Source organism: Falco rusticolus, chromosome 1 (genome assembly GCF_015220075.1).
Source record: "Falco rusticolus isolate bFalRus1 chromosome 1, bFalRus1.pri, whole genome shotgun sequence".
Taxonomy (NCBI): Eukaryota; Metazoa; Chordata; class Aves; order Falconiformes; family Falconidae; genus Falco; species Falco rusticolus.
The window spans coordinates 122620338-122639168 of NC_051187.1; the positions used below are offsets into that span (position 1 = coordinate 122620338).

An 18831-nucleotide genomic window follows, 5' to 3' on the forward strand; every position below is an offset into this window, starting at 1 on the left:
CGGATTTTAAGCTTGAGCTATTAAAGTAATGCAATATGTACTTTTAAAAAAGGACACAGACTTCGGTTTGATAGACAAATTTTTTATTAAATTTCTATTTGACCAGTTTCCTCCCATTTCTGGAAGTGAAGAAATCTATTTTACTTCGCTTGTCAGTAAAACTTGGACATACTACTAAGAAAACAGAAACCACACAACGTGTTAAAAGTGCTAAGGTCAGAGCAGCACTCATGATGAATTTTCAGTCCAGTACTCTTCAGCCCCCATGTAATCTTCCATGAGCTCCTTGTGCCATCCGGTTGCTGAGGTTACTTGTTTGTTAGCAGTTACTTGTTTCTTTGCCTTACCAGTCTGGAAGAGCACTCTTGCACTACATCGGAGTATCTTTCACAGAAAGCGTAGGATAAGCAAGCTTTGTTGCTGGCCGTCAGTTTGCTAGCCAGGTCTGTGGTTAGCTGCCGCCTTTACTGCAAGTGTCCTGTTTACTTGAAGTTTCCAGAAGAACTTCATCAGGAATTTCTTCGGTGGCATAATTCAAACTATCATTTACAGCTTCAGCTAGCTCCACATCTTCAGTAGCTTCCAGGAAACAGGAATCATCGCTCGTGTTGTCCCACTCGCTGTCTGACAGCAGGAAGTCTCGAGACAAGCTTTTTTCTAGAGATACTGAGCTTTTAGACAAGTCTGGCACGTCAGAATGCGGTTTTACTTTTTCTTCTGTGTTCCCCCTTTCATCCATTAGAGTATACTCTTCTTCCTTTTAGAGGTAAGAATATTAATTATTCCATACGAAAATGGTCTTCAAACCTTTCAGATCAGTTAAAAGTTTGAAATTCATCCTGTCACATCTAATGGATACTACAGAAAGCTGGCCAACAAGACAGATTTTCCAGCATGTTCGTTTATAGCCACGTTAACCTATGGAAGCCTATTTTAATAGGAGAAGAAATTTTCTGTTTTTCTAGCAAACTACAAGTATTCTGTTGTGTACAGCTTCTTAAAATAATACAAGGTTAAAACTAATTTTAGTGTCTGCTTAAAGATACTGACAGGATCTGAAAATGTATTTAAATTACACTTCCTATGAAATAACACTAACAGCTATTGATGATCTGCTTAAGTAGAGCTTAATGTGCCATGCTGCTTTATGAAATTTAAAAGTGCCATGTGTAAACTTAGAAGTTGCAAAGATGTCAATTCTTATGGCCTACTCGGTGGAAGAACTACTATCTTCAGGGCTTAGAATCCGGGTGCAGCATCAGGTTGGTTTAAATATTCTCCCTATCTCTGTGGGTAAACATCAGTGCTTTAACACACTGAAACGGCGCTAAGTGAACTTCACCTTTGAGGGTCACTGACTTAAATTTGACTTTGACTCAAGTGTTCCAGGAACATTTTTATTTCGGCTGGCCCAGCACGAAGTCAAACACGCACAGCAGAGCTTAACTGGGGCAGTTTTTCCATGCTGCACCTGCAGCGGTCTTGTGGTTTATGCCCTGGGAACCGCTGCTCAGACCAGGCCAGACCAGGCCAGACCAAAGGCTCGAGTCCTGCTGCAGTTAGGCTGTTCTAGTGACTTAGCATCATCTCTGCTGACAGGCTTTGAACTTAAGAATGAACAGATGGAGCTACCACACCAGCCCAGCTGCTCTGGGGGAGCTATCCTATACCTGTGTAATGTATATGTACTGTATGGAGAGAGAGAGAGAGCGCGCTATCTCCGTATATATGTATAACATACTGTCTGGAGCTCATCAGACTGCATTAGTGGGCGTTTTCAATCACTTCCAAAGACAGCTTTACTCACAAGAACTTTAGTGTACCGACAGGACAAAAACATACCTCTTTAAAAAGAAACGGGAGACATATCGTAGGTGGTAGTGGAAAACCTAAATCAAATATACGGCATTTATTAAAGTTAACATTCCCAAAAGTATTAACTGTAATTGCTTTGAAATCACAGAATACTTACTTTGTGATCTGAAGTTTTCTTCTCTGCAGACTGGATCGTGACACTTCTGATACCAGACTTCCTTCTTTAGATCTACTAGAATCCTAAGAATGAAATAATTCAGTTTTTAGTAACAGTTCATAAAAGAGGTGAATGCATACAGTAGGAAACAGACACTAAATGAACAGGCTTTGTTTGCCTGCTTCTATGAGTATCGCCTTCATACTCTTTACATACTTACTACTTACTTGTTTTGTATAGTCTATTTGTTTCAATAAACTTCAGGCTTAAGTTAAAAATACGTTCCTGTTAAGACTAACATTTGAAAGTGCAATGTAGTCAACTTCATTACGTTCAGCTTGGAAGAAAAAGTCATTAAGATTAGTATATGGGAGCTAACTGTGAGATCAGATTTGTTGCTGCTGCTGTTACAGATAATTTCATTATAAAAGCCAGATAAAATCACTATTTCCTGTCAAATGTAGACCACCCAGCTTTTTCAGCTGCGCTTTAGAAACACCAAGCTTCAAGCAACTTCCTTGAGAAACACCAAGTTCATCTAGCATGGTGGCTGCGGGGGGGTCATACCCTTGTTTCTCAAAATCATTCCTTATCTTTCAGTTATTTTAAGTGTTACATAGAGTTATTTTGAAGTTAAACATTTTCTACTAATGATATACTGCAATTCTAAGGTAATCTAAAAAACCTGACTTTCCAACACTTATTCTGCTAAAACTAAGAAGTCTGAGTCCTTGTCGAGTCATTAGCAAAAGTCATCTTGACTGAGTGGTGGCAGGAGTTACTTTTGTCATTTTAGTGTATGTAATTTAAGAATTAATGTAATTTAAGAAGCACTGCAAGTGAATTTAGAAGTGGTCTGTTTTCTTTACCTTATTTCTGATTGTTCAGATTCCTAGCTAAGAAGCATCAAAGCATGGTACCACTTAACAGCTTTAACAATCTGACTTGTATATTAGCAACTTTAGGCACGCATTTTAAATAGCATCAAGATTACTTCACAGAAATATTAGCAATACAGGTTCATTTGGCAGGGGGAGGGGGAAGTTGTGGGACGTTTTTTTTCTTTAAAAGTAGTATTGTATCCCCACAAAGTAAGAGAGCAGAAATTGTAACAGGTGCTGATTCTATCTGTACGATAGAATCTATCTATCCTTTTTTTCAGCATTTTTACAGAGTAACAGTTAAGCAGGCAAATAAATAAAGCTGTTTTAAAGCGAACAGTTACAGAACACACATGATGTTGTTACTTTTGTGAGCTCTTCCAATATTTTCACACCAACGGTAACCAGAAATATCATACACAAGTTTTTCTTCCTGAGAGAAGTAACGCCATTGCCGTATCCCTGGGGAAGAAAAAAAAATTGAGTAAGTTCTTTAAAAATAATGCTGCAGAATAGCGATTTGTAAATAGCAAAGTGGTCTTTACCTCCTTGTACCCCATCTTTATTAACCAGAGAGCGAACAAAATAATCAATTTCTGGATACGGTGACCCCTGATAACCTTCCATGGAATCTGTTAAAACAAATGCCAAGTATACGTACCATTACTGGCTTTGCCGTTGTAATACGTGACACTGTTACACATGATAGACTGTAGGCAGGAAGCGTACATGAATCGCACCAAATCCTTACACAAAACTGGAGCTAAATTCACTGTTACCTTCCCGTAGGTCTTTCAAGTGCTACCCCTGCCGCACCCCTGCAGCGCGGAGGGACTGGGACAAAGTGTGACAGCTACGGGAGGGCAAGTGGCATTCAGGTGCTGCAGGACGCTGCCTCCTGCAGAGCGAGCTGAACAAAAGCCCTCTGAGAGGTCACCAGTGTGTAAGTCACTGTACAACTAATTTAAGAGTACTGTTTTTTCCGTACAGTAGAAAAGGCTTGAGGTACCTCTACTGCTCCTGGTAGTTCTACTGTTTGAAAAGGACGACATTTTTCTCTCCTCCTTTGAAAAGCCACATGACAGAACTTTTGTGTCATCCCTTACTCTGAAGAATAGAGAGGATACAAAGGAAAACACATGATTCTTACAGCATAACACACCACATACTGTAACATATCATAACATAGCCCTGGGCCACCAGCTCATGGGGTTGGCGCAGAGTCCTCCAGAGGACCCTGCTAACCTCCGCCAGTCTGCGATTCGGCTCGGTACGCTGCCTTCCCTACCTTTTGCTATCCCCCTAGCACTTTTTCTTGTCATTCGGACCATTTCCTCTGACTTGCACCGGCAGAGGGCATGGGTTCCTCCTCCAGAACAGCACAACTTGGTTCCTGGCAAAAATCCCAGGACCCAGCCATATTAAGCACTGCCGGTCCACACTCTTCCAGCAGGGTTTGCTCTAGATGTAATATTTACGCACATATATCCCTTGAAAGGCTTCCTTTTTCTCCCCTCTCTCTCTACAATGAACTGCTTTTCCTTGCCGTGTTACTAGCTGGAAGCCAAACGATCACTGAAGACTAAATTCGACACAGCAGAATTTCTCATCCATGTTTATGGCTGACTCAGCTGATTCCTGTGGTCTGAATACACCACACTGTTGATGCTACGGGGCTGCTGGCAGCGGTTCAGGGTAGTGACTATTTCAGGATATAAAAATCGAAGTCACAAATACATGTTTTTATAAAAATATTATACATAATACCATACAGATGGCTGTACCACTTGAACCTTGCCTGCAGCAGTAACGATTAGGATCATCTCAAGACAGAGTCAGTGCAGGGTTTAGACAGATACAGAGAACTTTGATTATCGTACGTACCAGTATCCAGCCTAAGGAGGGATCTGCACCAAATGGGAAATCTGCTGACAGGCAAGTAAACATGTACAAAACCCCTTTTTCTTTTAATCATACTTCAGAAAATATTTAGACTCTTCATATTTAATTGACTGGAAAGCTGTAATTTTTCCTTTCAGAACTATACACAATCTGACCAAATATAATAGTTGTTACATTTCGGCATTTTGAGTGAGGCAAGTGTATGGAGAAACGAGGCACAACTCAGAAGCCGTACCACACGTTCTGTGTTCTTTAAACACCTGGAAAGTAGTCCCAAGGAATTTGTTACTCAAATCCAATTAATTCTGTGGGAAGTGCCTAAGTTACACTGTAACAACGTTAACAGAATAACTGCCCATTGACTGGAGTTAATCATAACTGCTGCAGGAAAAAAATAACTAAAATATTTTAAAATACGCATTTTAAACTCCACCAGAATTAAACAATTACCTAACATTGCAGATCAAAGAGGAAAGAAAATATGCTTCTTCCAAGGAGACATCCTCTTCACAGTTAGGGACAAACTTATTATCCTCCGATATCTTCAGAATCACATTCTTTCCTGCTTTTGATGATTTATACATCCGGAAATTTCTATTCTTTGTATAAACTCCTACAGGAAAACATGTATTACTTAACATAACAACACTGGCTCAGATTTAAGGTACTCCGTACTCATAAATTAAACAATTTTCCTTAGGCCCAGCTACAGGTCTAAGGAACGGACAAAACCTATTAGTGACTTCAGCTCACACCCCATAGAAGAAATGCAACCAAGCAAGATGATGCACACACGTACATTTTTATGTTACAGAAGCATTAAGACAAACACCCAACACCTCTACTTAGGCATTTTAATCATTCTGACATGATCATCACCAGAAATTTCCCTTCAGCCTAAGAAATAGGTGCTTTCACATGAACTTTGTGAAATACAACTGACCCCAAAAAGCTGCACAATTATTTTAACCAGAAGGACCTTCATCAAGCTTTCTCTTTTCTGTGAACCACACATCACTTGTCTGAAGCATGTATCAGGAAAATTTAATTCCAATCTCAAAAACAAAAAACAAAAAAAATGAACAGGCATCTTAAACATGGCCTAATTAAGAATTTATTGAGGATGTGACGAGAATGTCACATAGCTTTCTATCACTGCAGCCTCATGACAGCAATTCAGTATTCCAGTTATTTTGATTTGAGCTTTTCAGTTTTGAGGTAAAGTGTGTAACATAAATATTGAGGATGGTTAATTTTGGGGGACTACCATCAGATTCTTAAAAGGTGATGCAGTAAATGATTTGCTTTTCTTTAACTTCTGTCCATGAATATGCTCGAAGGATTTTTGAACAGTAGGTGCAAAGTAATCCTTCTGAAGAAGCAATGGAGAAGCCTTCCATACTGCCAAATTTGGGATTATGTTTCAACAGATCAGATATACTGAAGTGGCCAGCAATAAAAGCGACGCTGAATTCCATGAGAAGAATTTGAAGGAATGGGGGTTCATCAGAGAAGGCTGAGAAAAACCCAAGATAAAGTCGGCAGCATACTCCATACATAACAGACTGCTGTACAAAAGCATGCCAAGCTATTTTCGTTTCACTGAGACAAGGCACAAAGCAGTGAAACCAGACATGGGGATGGAGAAGGGTGGAACTTTCAAACTTTACCTTGACTATGGGTGTTGTGCTCCTGGAGATTTTTAACCTTTTAATACCGTGGGTAGGCTAAGACCAGCTGGGCCATGAAGTGCCCAACCCAAAAATTCTATTATTCTGTCGTTAAAACCTAACAAATGCCATTCCAAACAGGGGAGGAAGGCTCAATTCATGTGTATAGAACAATGCAGAAGGCCACGCCTGTAAGACATGTTCCATAACTGAGCAGCTTTAATTCAACTGAAATGACAAAAATGCAATATATGCTATTCTTTTTTAATCGAAATAGGAGCACTAAGTCCTTAGGAACAAAATTAGATTCTTGTGTGGCAAGAGTTTCTTCAAATAATTAAATCTAGTAATATAAGAAGTTTCGTGGATCAAGAATCTAAGGGTCCTTTGAAGTACAGCATTTATGATTGCATTTTCAGCATGTATTGTATTTGGTTTAAATTCTGACCATAGGGACAACAATAAGAACACTGTTGTTCTTATTAGCTGTAATCAAATATTAAGAAACGTCTCATTTCTCAACCTTTGCTGCATCCCAAAAAGCACTCTTATATTTACCTAGATCCACAAAAAGTTGCTTGTTGCCTTCTTTATCATTTACCATTAGAAAAGAAAAATCCAGATTTTGTCCCTGGTGTGATGTTTCTGTATCCTTCGTTTTGTGAGCAACGGCTGGCCAGCCTCTGGAAGCATCTTCGACAGCTGTGAGGTTTGTAAGAGAACCACCTAATCCAACTGCTTCTGTGGAACACTGGAAAACACATCCTGCTCCTCCTTCTGGAATCACAGCAGCAGCTTTACTCTCCATTAACCTTATGGCTGGCTGCAAAATGGTTCTCACAAAGTTACCTTAAAAACAAACAAAAAACCCCCGAGAACAGCTAACATCATTTATGAGTCACAAAAGAACAATTCCTGTACAAACATTTTTCAACACAGCCAAGAGGGAAGTGGTTGGTGTTCAGGTTTGGGTTTTTTTTTCCACTTCTGGATTTTTTAAAAATATCTTTTGACCAGCCCAGTACAAAATGGTTCTAGTTAGTAACTAAGAATTTCTTGCTTGGCAAGAAATTTTACTAAACTATTTTTTTTTTTTAACAAAACTGGAGAAAATAAACACTTGTGCATATATTAATTGTATCACACAGCCACAACCTTCCTCTTTGCAGTTTTACTACTGAGAACAGAGAGAACTGAAAAGCAGGATGGCTGAGCAATGACCTCTGTAGAAATACAGACAACATAATGAAACTGAAGTGCATAGGCTGTCACTAGAATTTCCCAAACTAAATTCAAAGTCCCAGATGAAAGGGCAAAATTGAAATAGAAATCTTCAGTATCTTTCAAAAGAATTTCTCCTAGCCATCACAAGACCTGTGCCACTGCAGTTATTAAAAGCTTTTGACAGACTACATCTCAAGCTGCTGCGATGCATGGATGATCCTGACTTAATGATTAATATGAGGAAGAATTTTGCACTGAAATTTCTGTGAACCTGAGTTTTCCGCTAGAATGTCAGAAACTTAACAAGTTCAGTTTCAGCCTTCAGGCTAGCTTAGCAGGAACATTTCTGCGGATGAACTAGGCTGTTAATAGTAAGGCTTACTCAAATGCTTAATGTAGGAACACTTGGTTAATGACAGTAGCATCAAGAACGAAGTAGTCGAGGTCCCTTGTAAAATGTAGTTTGATTTAATATTTCAAGTACCACTGAGTGAAACTCTTCGATACACAAGTAAAGCATTCCTACAGCTTTGCTATTACACAGCTTATTTTTTTATCCTGTCATAGGTAGTTTTTAATCATTTAGCTGAATATTTTTGCAGTAGTTAATGACAGCATGTGATGACATTAATGAACTCAGATTTAGAATTCTGAAGAGCTTGTGATTGTCCGTTTCACTACTGCCTTACCTAATTTCACTTTCAGAATGACTGAAAAGGTTTACTTGCAGCTTCACAGTGTATTAACTGATTTAAGAGTTTGACCAGGGCTTACTCAAACAACAAATTACTTTTTAAGAAGTATTTAGTAATGGCTTCTCAAGCTCCCAGTATTGTAATTCAACTCCCACTGTACCTCCAGGCACTGCTAGATGGTAACCAAAGACGGACAGACAAAACCCATAGCCAAATTACACAGGACACTTAACTAATGAGCTAGAATAAGCAGTGGAAGCTTCTACTGAAAGAACTGACTAATGCGATTTAGTTATCAAGATCACAGGCTAAAACTGCTGTCATACCAAATTATTTATCATCCACGTGTTACTTAAAGAGTTTTATACTGGCAGAGGAGTTAAAGGCCATACTTCTGAACTACAAATTGCAGTAATCCCATTTAAGTCTTTGGGGTCTGCAGCCGTTACCGCAGTGTCACATAAGTGACTGCTCTGTGTCACGCTTGGGGCTGTCAGCCAATATTAAAAGCACTTGCTTATAACTTTGACAATCTGCTTAGCTTGCCATGTGAGCTACTACTCATAAAGTTTAGGGACACAGATTCCACTGCTCCTAAGAATGATGAGTAGTTCTTTTAATGTTAAAAAAAACTGAAAAAAAGATTGGTTCTGAGAAACTGTATTGCCTCTCTGCGTTGGAGTAAGGATCTGAATTCTGGCTTGAAGTGATGTTTAGGCCATGGACCACATACATATATTAAAAATATCTGGGGGAATAAATTCTGTACATGCAGACAGGCCTACAAAACCTCTCCTTACAGTTTGCTCTACTTCTCCAGGTGTTCACGCTGACAAAACCTTTCACAGATGGTTCCTCAGAAGAGCACAAAACATGTTTCAACCCTACGCAACTTTGATCCAACAGCACATGTGTTCTTCCCATGAAATAAGCAGACAATTCAAAAAGAAAATCAGATTTTCTCTAATGCCATATGGGGCTAGAAAGAAGCCCAGCACCATGTCATTAATGATAGTATCACTGTGCTGTCATTAATTACGAAAAGCAAAGAGCCCATCTTCCTTGTGCTCTATACAATCCCCTACTAGGCCATACACAGTGCACAGTTAAGAAGCTACTTAGGAAATACTACATTTCTTTTTTTATACCACCTGTGTAAGCTTTACTCAAGACTGGAATGAGGGGAGCTGCAGAGCTAGAAAAAGAGGTAAGGATGAGAAAGGAAAAGGAAGACTGGGAACAAAGACAGTCAGACAGATAGTGACCAAGCTGACAGCAGAATGAAAGCAGGAACCTGAGTGGGACCAAAATTATGAACCAAACATCCTCAACTTTTCCTATTCTACTGCCAATGAAAACCCAGTAACAAAGAACACGATCTCTTGTAATCCTGCTGCTGTTGTCACAGTTACTCCTGAACACAAACAGTAGAGCTAAATGTCACAAAGCCAAATTTCATCCCTTCTAATAACACCTGAGATTATCAATAGGGTACTATATAACTGCATTTCTGCTTCCGCTTCCGCACCCTGCGTGTTTGTTTTAAACAAAACCAGCAAGAAACAAAGGCTACAAAATCAAACAATCAAGTATTAAGAACTTACAGAACCAAGGCTGCAGGTGCAATGTTAAATAACCCAAAGTTCTGCATTTGTAGGTTGATACAGATTTTAATTCCACCACTGGGGAAGCTGTTTTCCATCAGTTCCTGCTTCACTCAGACAAAACTCAGCTGATATTTTCTTGTGCCCTCATTGTTTCACATATGTCTATAAGCCTGCTCTACCGCACACCATTCAGAATATATATAAAAGAAGAAATCATTAATTTCAACATTAACTTTTCTTAATGCTCACCACTAGTAACTCAGTGCTTCACAAACAGTATTTTAAAAGTATCTCAAAATACTTCTGTGAAGTGAGGAGATTATTAATACACTTATTTTAAAAATGGAGTCAAGATAACTCTGAACTGGCAATTCTTTGTGTTGGAGTTCCCCTATCCCATGAAATCCCAGCTTACATCAACAACTAAAATTGCTTTCAGCTTTCTCTTAATCATGTTTATGCACAGGTGGCTTGAAAACATCTTCGTCCTGCCTTTCTGACCCTCTGCTGAGCACAAACCAACTGTATTTAGAACCAATTATTGTAGCTGTAACTGTTAAGGCTGACACTAACTTGAAAATTAAGGAGTCATAGTCACTCCGTAAAAAAATGTCGCATCAAAAGCTAGTCTTGGTAGTAGTGTTGTAAATAAAGCATACAGGCACAAAAAAAGTTACATTTTTGCAGACATAAATGCTAGTTATAGAAAAAGGAAGCAGAAGATGAGTTGAGAAATAACGAAGCTTAATGAAACAGAAACAGGTAGCCATTTCTGCTGGGAATACTTACTTGTTTCCACATACAATTCCATTAAAATAAATATTCAAATGTGAGATGGCACCGTACAAAGTCAAAACCTCACATTTGTTTTCTAGATGTAAGAGAAAAGAACAGACTTACCAGCATGAATATTATCCTTAAATACAGCCTTTTGGAGTAGAAATATTAAGTGTCGACTAAATTTTTCATCAGTACTGGAATCTAAATCCAAGACATCTTTGGCTGAACAATTTACATCATAAAGTTCTTTTAATTTTTGGCTGACAAGCTGAAATTATAAACATTAAAAATGCTAGAGAAAATAGCACAATTAACAGTGGTATCTATAAAACCTATCACAAATGCACAGTCTACATCTTTTTTTCAGATTTTTCTCATTTTGAGCATACAATTAATTTAATTCAAACTAATTCACAAGATAGCAAATTTTAACCAAATTTGACATAGACTTTATTTCCTGAAATAAGCAAGTCACTGAATACACTTAACAGTGATAAGCTGAGCAGATTTTTCAGTTTTTAAAGTTGAATTCTAATTTAGTAGCTTTATCTTCTGGGTTTTTTCCACCACAAAACAGTTCACACTGTGAAAATGTTTGCACTGCAGGCTTAACTAGAATGGAAGACAGAGGCTGTCATGATGTAAAGGGCTGGTATGCTAATTCACTGTTATGATTTAGCTAATTCATTGGTATGACCCAATGAACACTAACTAAGCAGAAAATATAAGATGTCTGGCTCTAAAATAGCTCTAAAAACCTTCCATAAGCTAAGCTTGTGATTACCCATGTTGAAACTGGGGCTTGGAACCTAAGGGTCTGGAAGCTTAGGGGGTTTTAGCATCTCAGATCCTCCACCCAGGAAATCCACAGTTCTCTTCTTAACCTGAAGAATCTAGTTTTCAGAACTGATCCGGCACTGCAGAAAATCCCTCCAGATTCTATATAAATGAAGGGTTCTTTACAAAGGAAGGACCACAATCACCTTTTTCTTTCTTTCCTTTCTAGCTAGGAACATTTAAGTGTCACAAGTCTCACAAATAAATGGCCACTCACAAAGAGATTCTATTGGAATAGAAGATACTCTTCTAAAAACCTGCTTTACTGCCCACCTCTGTCATACTGAATTTGCAGTGGAGCTCATTTTCCAACAAAATTTGCAATAAAAGGGAAACGTGCACTATTTAAGAAAATTGATAATTACCAAAGATATTTAACTGTAGGTACCAAGTTGATATGTGCAGTCACCTGATGTTCTCTACATCATCATTTAACTCAACTATAATGAACTACTGTCTGAAAAGACCTCAAGTCAGGAGGGATCCGTCTAAGCCTTGATATACGACTGTGCCAGCTGGCAAAGGAAATTAACTGAGTAATCTCCGAATGGAACTTTTATTGATGCTACTATGAAGACTACTTAAACATTCCTTCAGTTTTACAGCTTTGAAATGGCACAGCACATAAAACAATCAGCAAGAGCAAACATTGTATCAGTAAACCTACAGTAGATATAAGCATTCCAACATCACTCTCTATATTTCCATTTCACGTAAAGAAAACCTTTGCTTTAACTAAAACAATCAATACTTTTTACTTCATTAGAAATAACCACTAGGTATACAATTCTTTTTCATTTTACTACAGAATAATCAAGATGAAGTGGTAAATACTTTGCTTTCATATTAAATCAACAACAAATTCATATTAATCTACAACATTGACTTTGCTCCAGTTTACCTCAATTAACTTTGCAACCATACTCTTGCCATCTGCATCAGGATTTGCTGGTTTGTAGAACTCCAAATCAAAATACAGTTTGCAAGCATCTTTTTCAGGAATTACTTCATAGCAATGCATAAGACTTGTTTTATAACCTTTACTAAAGAAAAACAAAACCAAGTCACATCTCATGATAAACGTTACTCATACATATCAGCTGCAAACAAGGATCCCACAAGTCCTAAATATTTTTCAATCACCCATATTAAAAAAAGTAGCAGCCCTATAATGCTTTGAAAACTCTGTAACTAGTTTCAGCATCAAAACTAAAGTATTCTCCTCACGCCCCCACAAGTCTTACAATACATACTGTCAACAGAAATGCTATTGAGAATTTAAGGAGCAATGGAAACTACAGTAAAAAACTTAGTAAGTTATTGTTTATATGTCTTAAGCACTGAAAATGAGATTACGTAGACTTTTTTCCAACTAAACCAAAAATTAATCTCATTTTAAAATTAGGAAAAAAAAAAATCAAGCTTACTTTTCATATAAAAATCGGACCTTAAGTTTTCTTATACTTCATAACCAAATGTTTTATTATAAAAGAAAACATTGGGGAAAAGGGTTCAGCACATGATCAAATTGTCAATACTTGAAGCTACATTATGCAAATACAAAACCAGACATTTATATTAATGCCCATTTAAATTGATATATGACTAATAGAAATATGTTTGTGTCACTTGTTGGTATGATCTGCTGAGGAAAGCTGACAGCAAAAGTGAACCTACTGCTATTAGATTTAAGTAAACAGGTTTCTTAATCCACAGGGAGTAATGGCAGTCTGCAGCTCCAAAGAAAGCAGAAACCCACGACAGAATAGATTGGTTTGTCCTTAGGAAGATTTTCCCCATTGCCAAGATGAAACCTCAGGCAACCCATTACAGCTCTGTGCTAGTCAGAGCAGCACATGGCTGCTGAGAATAGCTCTCCGGTAAGAGCTACTACTAGATATAGCACACTGCTATCTTATGGTAAAATATAGGGTACCTTTTCAAATACTCACGTGTAATAAAACCAAAGTTCCTTATATGATGTCACAAGGTAAAACCTCTGTGCACTTTGTATGTCCTTTTCCAAGGCAAATACATGAACATCCTTTTTAAAATAAAAACATTGAAGTTTTTTAATTCAAAGAACCAGTTAAAGTCTTCAGAAGTTCCTATTTGACATTAATTTCTTTGGTCAAAGGTTAGTAAATACTAGAAAACTACTAGTAGATCACTTATCTCTTTTCAAGCTAAGTAGCATCTGTTTTTAATTAAGAGCAGTGTTCTGATTTCAGTTACACGAGTAAAAATTTGAAGCTTTTCTTTGCTGCGCATTAAAGTAAACTCTGTTTTCTCTGTAAAGGCTTCATTCTTCTGATCAGTGGCAAGTGCATCTAACCAGAAGAGGAACAATGTCCTGAACGGAATAGCCTCATGGGCATGGTGGCAGCATATGGCTTTATAGCAAATATTTCGACTTTATATTGTTTATCCAGAAATGGAAATCTGAAAAGAAAACACAGAAATATCTACTGCTAAGCCAGCATGAGTGCACTTTGGAAAACAGACTGTCAGGATTACTTAAACACCTAAAACAGCATGGAGAAAAACACAGTACTTTCTTTAAAAACAACAATCAATCTGGAAAGTATTAAACTGAAACCAGAGGATACATTTTGCATAACATTTGGTTCATCACTTCTTATCATCTGAACTTGCTGCTCTGCTGCCACTGGAGAGTTATATTGTTATATTTTGTCTCTGCCTCCTGTTTATCATCTTTATGTTCCTCAATCTTCTCTTTCTTCCTACTCAGCTCTCACTACCTTCCCATTCTCCTGCCAACCCTGACAGCTTGCCCACCTGCAGAATAAATAAATCTATCACTACAGTGTTACCATAAAGCACTTATACTGTTGGAGGTTAATATCACGTATCAATTCCTATGTTAGAACTAGTACTTCTTAAAGCTACCTCCAGTATAGCATGATCTCCTACAAAGACGAAAAAAAAAAAAAATCAAAACAACTTGCTGTTTCAGGATTGGGTAGAAAGAGTTTAAAAAAAAAAAGAAGAAGAAAAAAAACCTTGCAATCTGATAAAGATTTTACTGTCAACCAAGCTTTTAAATGAAGTTCAACCTTGAAAGTACCTAACGAGCAGAAACATTCACCTAACAAATAATTTACCTCTTCGCAGGTTTTTGCATACTGGAAAGCTTCAGCCTGCCGACAAAATATTTTCCAAACAGAGGATGGCTCAGAGGGTTTGGACAGTTTTGGTCTATAAACTGGAGGAAGAGGGTTCCTTTCATAGTGAGATGCTAGTTCTTCCACTTTCTTCAGCCTTTCTTCCCATTTTCTCTTAATTTGTCCTAAAGCAATTACAAGTTGTCAAATCAGTATCAATTTCTGTTTGCGACTGAATTGTAATATATCCTGTACTCATCACTGGTCTTGTTTTGTTGAGCGTACTTTATTAATTAACCGAGTGTAGCCAATATTCCAAATCAACACCCAACCTTGCTATGATACTGATTTTAACATTAAATCTTTCTACACAGTTTTGGAAGTAAATATCTTCATAGTCATTTCGGGTCTGGCCGAGCCCCACAGCACCCTCAGTGCTGTGCTGGTGGCTAGAAAGGCGGTGACAACACAGCAGCGTTGCGATGCCGCTGAGCAGCGCTGGCACAGCATCACGGCCCTCTCCAACCTGCCCCCGCCTCACCTGTAGGCTGGGGGTGGGCAAGGTCTTGGCAGGGGACACAGCCAGGGCAGCTGACCCAGACTGACCGATGGGATGTTCCATACCGTATGGCATCTGCTCAGATAGAGAACCTGAGAGAAAGGAGAAGGAAGGGGGCGGTGGGGGCATTTGTTATTTACCACGTTGGTCTTCCAGAGCAACCGCTACGGGTACTGAAGCCCTGCTTCCCGGGAAGTGGCGAAACATCACCTGCTGATGGGAAGTAGAAAATAACATCTTTTGGTTTCTTTCGCTTCCCTGTGTACAGCTTTTGCTATTGCTTCATTAAACTGCCTGTATCCTGACCCACATTTTTTTTTTTCACCCATCTTATTTTCTCCCCCCTGTTCTGCTGAGAAGGGGAGTGATAGAGCCGCTTGGTGGACACCTACTGACCAGCCAAGGTCAACCCACCACAATAGTAATACTATCAAACTTAGTACTACCAAATATAAACACAACAGAATAGACACAATAAGGGAAGGCCTAGAAAGTTTCATTTTTGTTTACAGAATGATATTACATTCCTTCTCAAAAAGCATACAAACTGTGTTAACCGGCCAAACAATATCTGCAAGGAGTGTGAAAAAATACCCCTGTTATTTCTGCTTTATGGTTGGAGAGACAAACGAGATAATTAATTTGTATGGGTGCTTGACTTCCCGAGAAAAATTGAGATTTCAGTGACTCTAGTTCTAAGCTCTGTATCTGAAAGTAAAAGAACTCCACCGTTGACCTTTGCTATTGATCAGTAATACTTTCACCTGCTTTAAAATCTCCTGTACTTTCTTGCAAACTTAAGACAACAGTCTTATCTCTGTTCAAGAAACAGCACGTGATGTAGTAATGCTTGCTATCTTGCAACCTGTAAACTAGTTACATAAAGTAATCTGAATACTACAACGCCATGTAGAAAAGCATGAACACACATTAACACATGTATAATTATTTCTAAGTATAATTAACCTTTTTTCTGGGAAAATGCATTGCCCCCCTGAACACTGGCAAAATAGTAAAGAGCACTGCTAAGAAACTGTGAAAGAGAGGAAGAGGGGCAAGAAGTAACAAAGATCAAAGTGCATTATTTTTGTTCTGCCCGGTATAACCACTTTGTACTCCTAACCACCTCCCAATTGCAATGAAAGATGAAAGTTGAACTAACTATACTCAACAGTATTCAAATCTTTAACAAGCTGGATCTATAAGGTGAGTTTGAGTGTATTTAAATATTCTTGTGGGCCCCAAAGCCCGAATTTTGGATCCTCTGAATCCCCCTCCAAGTTTTCCACAGTAAAGGCTCCTGGACACTTGCGTTTCTGCCCACGGTACATCTGAGCCTGCCTTTGTTTTGACAGTTTAACTCCTTTGTCAATTCTAAATAACAATGTTTTTTTCTCTTACAGGGTTCAAACATATTAACTCTATAGACCTTGGCAGTCTCCAGACCTGTGAATTTCCTCCACTCCCTTTCTTTTCATGCAATTAAGTTTCTTATTTAGGAATGAAAAATGAAAATACAGACAGCAATCAGCATTTCTCAGAAGTGCTAGCAGAACCCTCAGTTTCATTTTGATGCTGTTGTAAATTAATTGATACCGTAAAAATTGTAAAATAAATTCATTTGGCTCTGATGTAAATTAATTGGGTGCAAAAGACATTCCCTACATGAGCACTTTTTTACAAGCTGGCCATTAAAAAGAAGGGAAGTAAAGGAAAATTCCCACAGGTATCTACTAATTTTAAACTTCCTGCTTAGACCAGGACATACTTTTGCAGAAACACAGCTGGGAGGATATCTGAGCCTGGGAGAAGGCTGATGACCCTTACTTTAAACTGAAATCTATCACTGTTCTTGCAGCCCACACACTCTTGGATTCTCAGCAGCCCAACACATCAGGTCTTTTCAAGGTAACTTCGGTTCCTGTATCAAATATACCAACACAACACATCTATTTAGAGCAGGTACAATTTACACTTACATACTAGGTGTAACTACAGACTAGCTTTCTGAGTTTACTGGGAAATTCCCACTTCATTTTCCTCCTTTCCGTCCCACCAGAAGTAAGAGGAGTACTTGTTTTTATTTTACTTGCCAGAAAGTGATTTTGTTACCAACATGTTTGCACTTTGGTGTTTTTGACTCAGCAGTATGAGCATGTGAAGGCCCCGGGGGGAAATACACTTCCTGGGAGATGACTTAAAGAACTTGCTATTTCATTTCCCCTTTTGATGGAAGACTACCTTTTTAGTGATGAGGACAGTGAAAATCTTGTAATTTTGTACCTTTGATGCCTAGGTTGGAGGTTTTTTGTTTGTTTTGTTTGTTGGTATTTGTTTGCATTATTGTTTGGTATTTGTATTACGTATGTCCTTATATTTTAGCAAGCAAATAAACAAAAAGACCACATGCTCAAAAATCTAGAACAATGACAACAAAACACACTACCTGCACCTACTGAAAAATGAAGCTTAGACATGCAAATCAATCGCTACTCCAAATAACACTGCTACACTGGTTTCCTGGCTGGTGCGTATCATGTAGCATAGCTCCATGGCAAAATTCATGCTCCTCAACACTACTAAATTCATGACATTTTCTCCCAGCTATCGACTCAGCCTTAGAAGAACGTATTAAATAACGATGCTAAATTTCTTAACATTAGTAAAAGTTAGCGTGGTTATCCTTATTTTGAGCTGAACCGTGGCATACCAACAAGCACTACTCACCTTCCCTCAACAATAACAATGAGCACCAAATTTTCATCTTGTGCTCCTAACAGAAGTAGCTTCTACGCTTAAGTTCTGAGGAATTTCATGCAACGGGCAGGATATTAGACCTGGTGATAAGACCTCAAAAAGCAGGCCCGTTGTGAGAAGCTGGAAAACGCAGTTTCTAATGTTAATCTTCGCTCTGCCTCTCGCTACCAAAGGTCGATAGACAAATGTGAAACTAACTGACCTGAAAGTTAATGATGGAGCCAAAAACAGGCCCAGCTGCAGCGAGGGGTTGTGCAAGGCGGGATGGCGGGGCGGCAGGATGGCGGGGCGGCAGCAGGCTGGTACGTTCAGGTTCAGACTGCACTTGCCCACCAGCTGTACCATTCCCAGGCTTTCACCTCACAGCGGCAGGAGATAAATCCCACCGTAAGTGGAAGGTTCTGCTCCGATACAGTCAGGCACATCCGCGCTTATCCAAGCTGGCTGGAAAGGGAAAGACAGCCTGTCATTTGACAACGACCCTCAGAAATCACAGAAAATAGCAATTATCTTCACGAAGCACCGTTCCCTCAAAAAAGCGGTTGTGCTTCCAGCCTGCGGAGGAAGAAAAAGGCCCACACCAAGAGGGTTTGGGCCAAGCCAAGCACAGCAGCACTAAGCACAGTGGGACGGGCCGCTGCGGGCTCGGCTCCAGCCCGGTGACACGTTTCCCCCGTGGGACAAAGCACGGCCGGGGGCCGGCCCGGGCTAAGCCCCGCGCTGGGCAGAGCAGGCCCGGCGGCCGTAGCGACACGGGGAAGGCCACGGGCGGCGGAGGGGAGGCGGCCGCCCCGCAGGCCCCCTCAGGCGCAGCGCTGGGTC

At 39.1% G+C, this 18831-nt stretch overlaps 1 protein-coding gene and 1 long non-coding RNA gene across 8 annotated transcripts; one reads left to right on the forward strand and one right to left on the reverse strand.

Annotated features, from left to right (window-relative positions):
- Positions 1–66: 66 nt before the first annotated feature.
- On the reverse strand, positions 67–18830 carry PRIMPOL (primase and DNA directed polymerase). Of its 7 annotated transcripts, none has more exons than XM_037398831.1 (16): positions 18591–18830; positions 18212–18453; positions 17080–17173; positions 15393–15465; positions 14694–14878; positions 13521–13612; positions 12470–12611; positions 10852–10999; positions 6984–7274; positions 5206–5368; positions 3863–3960; positions 3399–3485; positions 3207–3315; positions 1973–2055; positions 1843–1889; positions 67–757 (listed from the first exon to the last, which is right to left on the reverse strand). In XM_037398831.1, the coding sequence occupies exons 4-16, from the start codon at positions 15457–15459 to the stop codon at positions 452–454; spliced, it is 1818 nt and encodes a 605-aa protein (XP_037254728.1). In that variant the 5' UTR covers positions 15460–15465; positions 17080–17173; positions 18212–18453; positions 18591–18830; the 3' UTR covers positions 67–451. The 7 variants fall into 7 exon arrangements, with proteins under 7 accessions (XP_037254728.1, XP_037254711.1, XP_037254702.1 ...); XM_037398814.1 differs by adding an exon at positions 17980–18129 and having other exon boundaries at positions 18212–18830; XM_037398805.1 differs by having other exon boundaries at positions 15393–15462; positions 18212–18830.
- LOC119153027 lies at positions 7283–14575 on the forward strand. The gene is made up of 2 exons (XR_005106018.1): positions 7283–9551; positions 13868–14575. It is a non-coding gene; the product is annotated as an uncharacterized LOC119153027 (long non-coding RNA).
- Position 18831: the final 1 nt, after the last annotated feature.

What these genes read in the sequence shown, in the direction of transcription:
- PRIMPOL (XM_037398831.1), bottom strand. Translation starts at nt 15,459, where the DNA reads ATGTTTCGCCACTTCCCGGGAAGCAGGGCTTCAGTACCCGTAGCGGTT. An exon ending in GAACTTTGGTTTTATTACAC is followed by an intron (nt 12,612 to 13,520) that starts GTGAGTATTTGA and finishes GTTTTTCTTTAG; the next exon opens with TAAAGGTTATAAAACAAGTC. An exon ending in TGGTTGCAAAGTTAATTGAG is followed by an intron (nt 11,000 to 12,469) that starts GTAAACTGGAGC and finishes TTATAATTTCAG; the next exon opens with CTTGTCAGCCAAAAATTAAA.